Source organism: Magnolia sinica, chromosome 3 (genome assembly GCF_029962835.1).
Source record: "Magnolia sinica isolate HGM2019 chromosome 3, MsV1, whole genome shotgun sequence".
Taxonomy (NCBI): domain Eukaryota; kingdom Viridiplantae; phylum Streptophyta; class Magnoliopsida; order Magnoliales; family Magnoliaceae; genus Magnolia; species Magnolia sinica.
Window position 1 is genome coordinate 110,356,595 of NC_080575.1, and position 11,635 is coordinate 110,368,229.

The window sequence follows — 11,635 nt, forward strand, 5'->3', positions numbered from 1 at the left end:
CTGATGTGTCACTTCAATGGAACACCCAACCTGTGAAAACAGTGGACCATACCATGAAGATCACCTGGAGTGAAAATTGGAGCAATCCACTAATCAGGTGAACCACGCACACATTGGATCAAGACCATCGGCCGGCCATTGATTCCTAGGTCATAGTTCTCCTGATAAATGGACCATCCTGGTTTTTGGCCCTGGTGATCTCTATGATGCAGCCCACCTTTTGCATGGCTCGGTTGGCTGGAAAGAAATAGCCGTACATTGTATGTGCACTATATAAAAGAAGAAGAAAAGAATCCAGAATACAAGAAAATCTCCACTTCACTTTTGACTATAAGGGTTGTTTTCCACCCTTTGTTCTCCTTCCAAAACAAATATCGCTCAATAGAGGAAGTTGAAAAGGGACTAACAAAACATGACTTCTAGAGCAAAAACAGACAACAGAAGGTCATGTCAACATACAGATGGGACCCACATGTCCCATTTATGCGGACCTGTATCTTCTCCTAATTTACTTTACCTTGTAATGGTACTCGAATTCGTTAGGATGCCAAACAATAAGCACATATACCTTGTGATAGACGGATGGATGGATGGAAGAGGTTATCGAGCATCATTGGATAGCAGATTGTTGGATTGGATCCTGCAGGCATTGGTCAGTTCATCGGCACTATCTCCTGCTTCAAAAACGGCTGCAGCCCCCATTCCTGTGCCTGTCAGGGTAGCAAACACATCGTCACCAGTTAAATACACCTAAAAATAAGGACAACAGCACAAAATCCCACTCACCACCTGACCCACACACATTTGCACTTGCATGCAAACCTACCAATGCACATCGATATCACTCCAAACCGGCAGTCCTTGCCTCGGCGCTTCATCTCATGCAACAGAGTTCCCACACAGCGGGCGCCTGTGAAAAGAAACAGAAAAAGATTACCCTCCATATAAATGTGCTTTGCCAGTGAAGGAAGAACTCATAGAATGACATGCAGTTTCTGAGGGACCCATTTCCGGCTGTCCCTCAATGTATGGGAAAGAAGAAGAAAAGAATAAAAGTCTAAGAAGAAAAAAAGAAAAGCCTTTAGTTATCCTACACCGCGCGTCTCTCAAACAACTCCTTATTTTAATGAGACTGATCTGCAACCTGACTTAACCCTGCTCTACTTCAGATTCTCGACATATTATGGCTTAGTTCCCTTAAATCCAATTATACATTTGCTAAATTTCAATGGATTGATTGGAGCATATAGACTCCTTTCCACAATTGAGTTGAAAAATGCAACTGACAGACAAGAAAATATGAAAGGCTAGCTTTGTGCTTCTGTAGGTTTGAGGTGGACTAAGGTGTGTGACTCAACCCCACCTGGCGTCAAAGGCATGTGCCTCCATTGGAAGGACCTAGATGTGACACCCCTTTCAACCTACAATATTCCTAAATACTGCATTATTTTCTGGGTCTTGCCAAATGAGGTACTAAGTTGGTTTTCATTGTCAGATCCCCAGGGACTCGGGATTGTGACTTAGGTCACATGTACACAAGAGTAACATGGTTATCTCTCAATTTGCCCTTATCATTGGTACAAGGTAAAATGAATCTACAATGAGAGCATTAAGAACTCAATAATCATCATCACCATCTCAGCCTCATCCCAAATAACTGGGGTCGCACACAAATCCCGTTCCGCCATTCAACTTTATTAAGAGCCATAACAGTCAGACCATAGGTCATCAAGTCAGAAGGCCCTAGCATGAGTTTGGAATGTCATATTGTCAGGATTCATGATGAAAGTTAGGGCAAAAGTTTCAGTGGCTGCCAAGCTAACACAACCCCCTTCTTTTTCTGGACTTGGGACCAGCAATGAGAGCACAAAACTCCCACAGGTGCTATGTAATAGTCGATTACATAGGTTGATGAAAATCAATAAGTTCCTTGAGAATTCAATAACACATTCTTGAATCATTCGGAAAGATAGCCCCAACAAGTCAAGGTTCAGTTAAACAAAAAAAAATTGGTGTCGGTTTATTGTGAAAAAAACAGGATTGCTAAAAAAATAATCAACCTTCCCAACACAGACATCCACAGCATATTGGATCTGGAAACCCGTTCATAATATTCGACCAAAATTTCTTCCTTCTCCAATTTCATGGACTTGATCCTCACCTATAGGCTGCGGGCATCTCTTTTCGGTACTATCGTTCATGGAGGTGTATTTGTATTTGGTGGTGTTGGCAAATGTACTCATGAAGTGATTTTTTTCATGGAAATGAAATAATCTAGAGCAATTACTGAACAAAATGTTGCAAAATTGGTAAGTAGCTGTAGTCCATGGTGAGATGAATAAACATTAAGGAGCTTGTATGACAGTTGATTTGTCTGGCCTAACCACGACAGAGTAGGGTCCATGCAAGCGGGTTATGATCACAATTATCATCTAAGTACAAGGCTCTTCTCTTTGGATTGTGCCATGTCAACACATGTCCATGTTCGTGTGTCAGATACTACACTACCGGACACAGCTATAGTCTATAGACCATAACTTTTTGTGTTTAATTATTGTTATGTTTTGTTTGTGGGATACTTCATTACACATAACTAATGGATCTTTAGGGGTTTTTTTTTTTTTTTTTTGTAAGTTTACTCTGGGCACATCTTGCATAGAAATTTCCACAATGCAGCCAGACGGTTTTGTTCAAGAAATTCTCAATTTCTACTTCGATGGAGGCTGCCTACAGTTTTTCGAGAAGTAAAGAAGAATTTACCACAAAAGCTTCTAAATTTCCTGGGATGCACCCCCACCCCCCAATATTCACATGCTACATTGCCCAAATACAGATACGCATACAAAACATGAACACAAGGTGCGAGAATTTCCAAAAATCTAGGACATGAATATGGGATTAGGCTGGCAAAATGGGCCTGGCCTGGGCCAGCAAAATGAAAATTTTGAACAGGGCAGGCCTGGAGACCCAGCCTACCCAATTCAAAATCCAAGGCCAGGCTGCCCATTACCAGGCCTATATCTCATCCAATTTTGCACCATGAGAGAATTAATCCGAGTTAGGAAAATAACAGAATTAATGCAAATGCAGAAGTCCAACCAAGAAAGATCATGTGACATCATATGGGGGTACAAAAAACTGTGTTGGGAATAAAGTATCAGGATATCCTAGTTCAGAAATCTCTATGTCAATAGTTTCCAAAGACATGCAGCCAATGTTTTAAATATCGACAATATTGACCGATATATCCCATGATATAGCTTGTATCCAACCTATGCGATACACAATGCACAAGTAGTGCCTATGTATCCCACATTTTCAATCCGGCGAGCATTTTCAATTTTTGATCCCTTTCCTTTTTTTCTTTTTTTTTTGAAATTATGTTAAATCAGTGTCAAATAGTTTTAAATCCATTGGTTTCTCATATTTTGCATGAAAACTTATGGACTTTGAGCTTTGATTTCAATATTCATTAGTTCTTCATGTTCTCCATTTCTTTTGAAAATTTCCTTCAACCAGCTGTCAATTGAGACTAATTTTGAAGTATTTAGGAGTATTTGATGAAATGATCATCGCGTACATTCTAATTTCGAAATTTGAGTGCAGGTGGTCCGATTTGAGGAAAATTGGAGAAAATTCAAAACTTTTCCAATTTCTCCCAAATTGCTTGCAATGTTGCACTCCAAACATGAAATCAACAATGCATGATGGCTAATCTACTGATTTGTTAAGAACTCATCAATTTTCGGAAAATAAAATTCATTTTTTAATTAAAAATTAATATAAAAAATTTATTAAAATATTATTTTTTCTTCCAAAATTTTCCTCCAACCAATTGTCAATTGAGACTAATTTCAAGGTATTTGAGAGTGTTTGATTAAATGATCATCACGTACACTCTAAATGTTATGCATTTAATTTGAATATAGTTGCAGTAGTTTTAGTTAGATAGCGCATAGCTTAGGACCCTATATAAAGGATACCTATCACGTGCATTTCTTTTGTTACTACTTTCTTGAGATGTTATAATTTAAAAGTGTGTATTGAGGTCTTTTCTAACAATCCTTGAATTTTGATTGAAAAATTCAACCAATTTCCTAATGTTTCCCTATATTTCCCAAAAAGTGGGATAAATTACCCAATACAAACGACATATCCCATGCGATAACCAATACATATCTGTATCCCAAGGATGTGATATGTAATACCGATATTTCGAACACTGCATGCAACCAAGAAAGATCACTTTCTCAACATGGTATAAAGAACTCTATAGCTAATGCTTTTAATAACATTATGGAGACTATATACAGTACAACGTAAACCCCTGAATGAACTTGTGCCCATGTCTCGAACCTTTCTGACACATGTTCACCATGGGTCTCTTTGGGTGATTTGTCACAGCCTTGATTCCCTAGTTGGGAATTTTCGTCCCTTCTTCCTCTTTTCTCATTCCTTTGGCTGGACATGACTTGATACTGTATTATCAATATGATATACATGGAGGTCCACATATTGCAAGCAATTAAACTTCTTGCTATTGTGCCACTCATGGATCGACAGATTGAGGGAATAAAAACCAAACTACTGTCAAGATAATAAGCAGACTAGCTCATCCTCCCTGGCAGCACTACCCAAAGTTCAAGAAATGGATCACATAGCCAACCAGTCTACAGGCGAACAAGTACAAAAGATCAAAGAAATTCATGAGATCCACCCAGTTCGTGGTGCCACTCGGGTAGGTTGGGATGAGTTGAGGGTCAATCCGAACCTGACCCGACCTTGAGGGAACCCAACCCACAACTCGACCTGACCCAACTTCTAACCCGAGGTGCCCAACCCAAACCCAACCAAAATTCCTCTATACTCAACCCTAAGCCCACCCAACCCGACTTGACTTGACCTAACCAAACCCAAATACATGTGATTATTCCCAACCATACCCTAACCTGGCCTGATTTTGCTCGACCCAAACCCAACCCGATTTCACATCGGGTTGGAGTTTTCCAACCTTAACCCTGCTTGATGACCCCGGAAACCCAACACAACCCGAACTAAGGAACCAGGATTGGGTTCAGGTTGACCTGAACCCAACTTGCAGGTCTACATTTGGTGAAGAAATTTACGGTTCTTGAAGGTTAAAACTTCAACCATGTCATTAGTCGGCTAAAACACGTGACTACAACAACTCACAATCATATGCTCTATATTAATCAAAGCCAAGATTGGCCTCTGTCATTCATTTCTGGCACACTCCCACCACAAACTACAGATTTAGGGAGCATTTGGATCATAAGTTACTTTAGTTAATTCTGCCTTGAGTAGCTGATCTTGATTTCTATTTATTAAAGTGATGTGATCAACTTTAAATAAAAAAAGGTACTTATAATTGATCATAAACCAAACTTATCTCAAGTAAGTTACTAATCTACTACTGTAAGTAGAAAAAGTAACTTATTTGGAGTTATCCAAATGGGCCCTTAGTGACCACTACAATACAAGAGAAGTGTGGAAATGCAGAACCCAACATGTTGCACAAATCGGCAACCATCACTCTTCTAGATGCTGTAACTGGTATTATTCTTAGTAACAACTGCTGGCAGCCTTTTAAATTTAACCAAAGCTAGTTTAGTCTCTGGAATTATTTATGGTGCACCCTCACCACAAACTACAGATATAATCACAACTACAAGTAGCAGAAATGTACTAGTCTGGAAACAAAGATGATAAACATTGTAAATCCAACATATCTCATGTGTGTGAAATCATCACCATTCAAGTTATTGTAACTGGTACACTGCTTCTAGTAACAATTACTGGCTTATAGAAAAGAAAAAAGAAAAAGAAAAAAAGGGCATGATAAATTGAAATATGTTATTATAAATACCTGTTGCACCCAAAGGATGCCCAAGAGCCATGGCACCACCGTTCACATTTACTTTTTCTGGATCAAGCTCCAGCTTCTTACAGCAGTAAACAAATTGGGAGGAAAATGCCTACACATGGAACATTGAAGATGCAATTACTAGAAGACCTTCAACTTGAATACAATGAGTCAAGGAAAGAAATTTAGAAGAAATAGCCTGAACTCTTACCTCATTTATTTCAAAGAGATCAATATCCTTAATTTCAAGACCAGCCAACTGCACTGCAGCAGGAATTGCAACAACTGGGCCAATGCCATTAACGGCTGGATCAACTCCAATAGCAGCAAAACTCCTATACAAGTAACACCGGAGTAGAAAGAAATGTGATATACATGAGAATGATTCATCTCTTAGAAAGGTAAGTTCATAGAAAACGATGAATATGGTATAATCGACATAAGTGATGTATCTAATTCCTTTGGAAACTCAGACAGATAAGAAAGAAGCATCCCGATTGAATTAGAGTAAAACATACAGATGACTTGAGAAAGAGACCATCATGATCATTTAGAATAGGAAGATATGCGAGAAACAGTATTTGGCAACCCTAGATAATATACCCAACAGTGGGCGGGCCTGGGGTTGGTTTGGCCCCAGCTTTCGACCCAGTCATGGCTGGCCTGTTCAAAATTTGGATTTTTCTTGGCCTGGGCTGCAAGGTATTAATAAATGGTTATATAACAGACCCATTACGTAAAGCTAACAGTGGGACCTGCTTCCAGTATGGGGTTTTAATGTCTTTTTTAGGTATGATATGGGGCTGTAATGTCCTTCAAATTTGTTAATCATTGCGTGATTACAAGCTCGTTGATTGTAATAGACTATTAGATAGTGCTTAATTGTAATCAACCTATGTAAAAGTCTACTACATTGAGCCTGTGGGAGTTTTGTGCACTCATTGCCGGTCCCCGGCCTGGATAAAGGAGGAGGGTTGCATCAAGTTGGCAGCCAGAGTCAAACTGATGCCATAACTTTCATCATGAATTCAAACAATGCAGACCAAGATTTATGTAACCAACCCTAACTAATTGGGATAAGGCTTAGATGATGATGATGATGATGACGACAGTGCTGTTACGCCCCGTATTGTAATGATCAAACAGACAGCAGTTAAATTGGCTGTTACCCTTACCTAATATGTTGCCAGGCTCACTAGATAATAAATGGCAGCAACCTCAAGAAAACAGCAGTTGGGATAACGAAACACAGAACAACAACAATCCCAGTCATGTCTGAAGGCTGCCTGAGATATAGCTAAGTGGTGCCACATACAATACAGAAAATTAATAGTGTGGAGCATCTGCCCTAGAATTTTTACCAGATGAATGGTTGTGCATAGCTTATTTTGAATAACCCAAGTCATCTTTTAGTTACAAGGAAAAGCATATACCTGAATACACCGAGAATGGGAAGCCCTTTCTGCATTGCCAAAGATCTTTTCATAAGGAGCACTGCTCCGGCACCATCACTCACTTGGCTGGAATTCCCTGTCAAAGTATGAAACAGAAATTTCATACAAGATCTAATCCCCCACAGAATCTAATTCCTGAAAAATATATACATCAAATGTTACATTCTAGTAAAGCACGCATGCAGTAAAGTGTTCAGTTGTTGTTCAATCTAGGAATTACACATGTAGAATATCATTGAATACCAGCAGTGGTGGTTCCCCCCTCCTTAAATGCAGGTTTTAGCTTTGCTAAATCAGACAATGATGTGTTTGGCCGAATTCCATCATCAACAGAAATTGTAACCCATTTCTCCCCTCCAGTTTTTGCATCTACAATCTTCATTAATAAGAAACCCATCAAATCCAAAATACAGCCCATCTAGCATAAAATTCTAAAAATCCAAACAGTGAAAGAGAGCTAGGATCACTAGGGCCTCACTGCAATAAAATTTCACCTTTGTGGCCACAGGGATAATTTCATCTCTGAATTTACCGGAAGCAGTTGCTGCAGCCGCCTTCTTATGGGATGCAACCTGGACATAGATTTCACAATATTAGACAATTACATGAAACAACTACATCATGATATCGGAACGTGAACAGCAAAACTACAAAACTCACAGCAGCCTGATCTTGCTCCTCCCGTGTGATGCCAAAACGTTGTGCAACATTCTCAGAAGTAATGCCCATAGGAAGAAGACAGTCTTGAGCTTGTGGAAATCTCTCTAACTGGGAAATTAAGAAAGAAAATTAAATACACAAATGCCCCCATCAAAAATCCTTTCTTAAATCAAACATGTTTAAGATTAGAGGCTACAAAATGAGGTGAGAGAATATACTTTTGAATTTATTTGAATGTCCCAACCAATTGAATTTGTGCTCATAGAATTTGTGCTCATAGACTCCAAGCCAGCCCCAATGCCTGTATTAACAGATGAAAAAGGTAAAGACACAAGTTCGCATGCAACATGACCACAACAATGTAGCCTTACCTATGTCATAAAATCCAGCTTTTATGGCGGCAGCAACATCAGCAACTGCTTGGAGACCTGACGAACATTGCCGGTTCACAGTTCTGATCGGCACGGTTTCTACATGACACACATAATTGTAAACATCAAAGACAAAAATAGAAAGGGAAAGGAAAAAAAATTTTAATGGTCACGAGTTCAGTGTGCCCTTTGCCCCCAAGAGGTTTGTGCACTCATACCTCCAGGAACATTCAAAATTAGAAGTTTCAAAAGCCACTTCTGAAATGAAAGATGCAGAGGGTGCTATAAGGACAAATGAGAAAAGATGCACGTGAAAGTAAAATACCAGGAAAACCAGCATAAAATGACGCCATCCTGCATTCCTTTGCTCTTTGAGAACCTGGTGCCAACAGTGTACCAACGACAATATCCCCGACTTCATTTGGGTTGAGATTAGTTTTATCGAGCAATGCCTACAGTAAACACCCATGAAGAGAATAAGGAGAAGAATAACTGCCACAAACCAAGATGCTTAGATCCATTCCCAATTCAACAAATATGGAAAATGCATGTCTTATAATGTCCGAGTTATTCTAAATTAGGAGATGTATTCGTCTTGTATTCATGCCAATTACTTCAATATTGAGGCAGCGTCTGGCCATAAAATGGATTTCAATTGCAATGACTAAAACGCGACAAAGTGGAGAGAATTATAAAAATTCAATTGTTTTAGTTTCAATTCAAACTAAAAACGGAAGCAATCATGATTTGGCACGGATCATTCACTTCAACTAAAGCGACACTAATCCAACTTGGACATTTCACTATGCTGCAACTTAATGATTGTAATTGAAATCGATCATACATCCACATGCAGCCTCAGGGGTAAAGCTGTATTCATACCTCATACGCATCGTAGTTTTTTTGGGTCCCGTTCTATAATGCTAATATTTCATCAGAACAGTTCAAATTAAAAGGAAAAACAAATTATATCTCAAATAAGCCTTGAAGAATGAACAAACCTTAAGGACCGGCGCAAGCAAGTCATCTGCCTGAGTGTCCTTGAAACCGCCACGTTTCGCCTTGCAAATCGCAGTTCGGTATGCTCTGCACATCATTAATCAATTCAAAAACAACATATGAACTGAGTACCAGATTGAAGAGCATCAAGAATTCCACAAGCTACGGATTTCCACCGAACAGAACAAAGAGGAATTATCTAATCGTCGACCATCGGACATGGATATCGCCATCCAATGCCCATTCCATACAAGCAGCCCCTACGGTTCGACCATCCAGCCTGTCGATTTGATGGAACCCACCACGGATGGACCGTGCCCCAAAAATCTCCCCGATCGGAGCATCCTAGTCGTCCGATCATCAGCATCCATCCTATTGAACACGGATCGTTGAATTTGTCTGAACCGTCTAATTTCCATGGCATCTACCAAAACAGGGAGATTTTCAGTGGAGCAGATCATCCACGTTAGGACACATTAGATCAACGGCCGGAATCGCAGAACCGTGGGCCTTACTTATTCGGACCTGACGACGGAGGACACAATCTCAGGTCCTCCGGCAGACGATGGAAGGGAACTTACGCCACGATTACAACGTCATCTCCAAAAGTAGCAGTTCTCTGATATGCAGCCGAACAAACGGAGCCCTGTTTTTTGACAAAACAGACCAATTACAGTTAATTACAGTTGAAAAAATGCACCAAAAATTATACTCGCGTCAGATAAAACTCAGACACCCTGAAAAAGCAGACTCCACGAAATAAACGTCAGACTCAGAGAGAAAGAGAAATTACTGAGATATTGGAAAGTGGAGAAGAGAAAGAAGAAGAAGAGGGTTGAAGATGCTGGAGCAGAATTCTCTGCCTCTCGACAGCTTTCTCCATTTCTATTTATTTCTTGCTATTTCTCTTCTCGCGAGATTTTGAGGAAAGGGGACAGAGCGAGGCGAAGGCGAGGAGCATGGAAATATAGAGAGAGTCATGGACGATGTTTTTGTATAGACGAGGAGGAGAGAGAACGTACGACGCATTTTCCTGCTCTGGAGTACGGTCCGCGTTGGACGGAATTGGATTGGCTACTCCCCTGCCACCAGCCTGGTGGCTGGTGGTAGGTGCTCTGTGGGCCCCACCATGATGTATGTGTTTCATCCATTACTCTAATCCATTTTTACTTATCATTTTAGGGCTTTAAGCAAAAACTGAGATGGATATAAATCTCTGGTGGACTACACCACAGGAAAACAATAATGATTGGATATCAACCATTAAAATCCTCCCAAGGCCAACTGTACTGTGTATTTTACATCGATTAGGTCATACAGGCCCAGATGAAGGGAAAAAACAAATATCATATTGATCCTGGCCGCCAAAAGGATTTTAATGGTCGACGCTCATTCAACACTGTTTCCTGTAATGTGGTCCACTTGAGATTTTAATATAACTCATTTTTGGTTTCATACCATAAAATAATCTGGAAAAATATATGGAAGGAATGGATGAAACAAATACATCATGGTGGGGCCCACAGAGCACCGACCATCAGCCATTGGTTGGTGGCAGGGCAGTAGCCAATCCGTTTCCGCGTTTGGAACTTAGGTGGGGCCACGTGACGTTAGTTAAAATAACCCCCGTCCATCGTTTTCGTGAGATCACTTAGGTCAACTTGATGTCTACATGCCATCCATACGGTTCATGAGTCATTCCCACGTTGATGAACTGAAAACACAAATATTAGCCTATTCAAACTTACGTGGCCCGATGAATATTTCAAGGGTGGACGTCCAATCTTCACGTTTCTGGCCTACTTGAGTATTGGTTCGGTTTATTTTTAGGCTCATGTCACGAAATGAGCTTAACAGACGAAGGGATATGGTGGATTTCTTACAAACATCGTGGGAGGCCCCACCTAGGTTCCAGCGCCAAACTTACTGCAAATGGCTTCAGTAGACAATCTCAAATGTTATAAGCCCGAAAACGAAGTAAATCTAAATTTTAAACGGATCACATCAAAAAAAAAAAAAGTATTGTTTCAATGGCCACCATTAAATACTTCCCGGAGTCACAAAGTTTTGGATCTAGCTGGCATCTGCGTTTATCTTTCATCCTTGTTTGTATGATCTAATTAACAGTTGGATGTCAAATAAACATTACAGTGGGCTGACAGATGTTTTTAATGACAGAAATTCCATCAATAATGTTTCCTTATCGTGTGGTTCACCTAAATTTAGTTATGACTTATATTTTAGATCAAGACTCAAATGATTCAGAA

At 39.9% G+C, this 11,635-nt stretch overlaps 1 protein-coding gene across 2 annotated transcripts; it reads right to left on the reverse strand.

The window, feature by feature from the left end:
• Window positions 1-248: 248 nt before the first annotated feature.
• Window positions 249-10,280, reverse strand: LOC131240692 (3-ketoacyl-CoA thiolase 2, peroxisomal-like). 2 transcript variants are annotated; one of them, XM_058239104.1, is made up of 14 exons: window positions 10,162-10,280; window positions 9,950-10,014; window positions 9,371-9,455; window positions 8,695-8,821; window positions 8,370-8,468; window positions 8,217-8,299; window positions 7,999-8,106; window positions 7,833-7,910; window positions 7,582-7,714; window positions 7,318-7,414; window positions 6,096-6,219; window positions 5,888-5,996; window positions 827-910; window positions 249-710 (listed from the first exon to the last, which is right to left on the reverse strand). In XM_058239104.1, the coding sequence occupies exons 1-14, from the start codon at window positions 10,249-10,251 to the stop codon at window positions 601-603; spliced, it is 1,392 nt and encodes a 463-aa protein (XP_058095087.1). In that variant the 5' UTR covers window positions 10,252-10,280; the 3' UTR covers window positions 249-600. The 2 variants fall into 2 exon arrangements, with proteins under 2 accessions (XP_058095087.1, XP_058095088.1); XM_058239105.1 differs by having other exon boundaries at window positions 8,217-8,271; window positions 8,357-8,468.
• Between the last annotated feature and the right edge of the window lie 1,355 nt (window positions 10,281-11,635).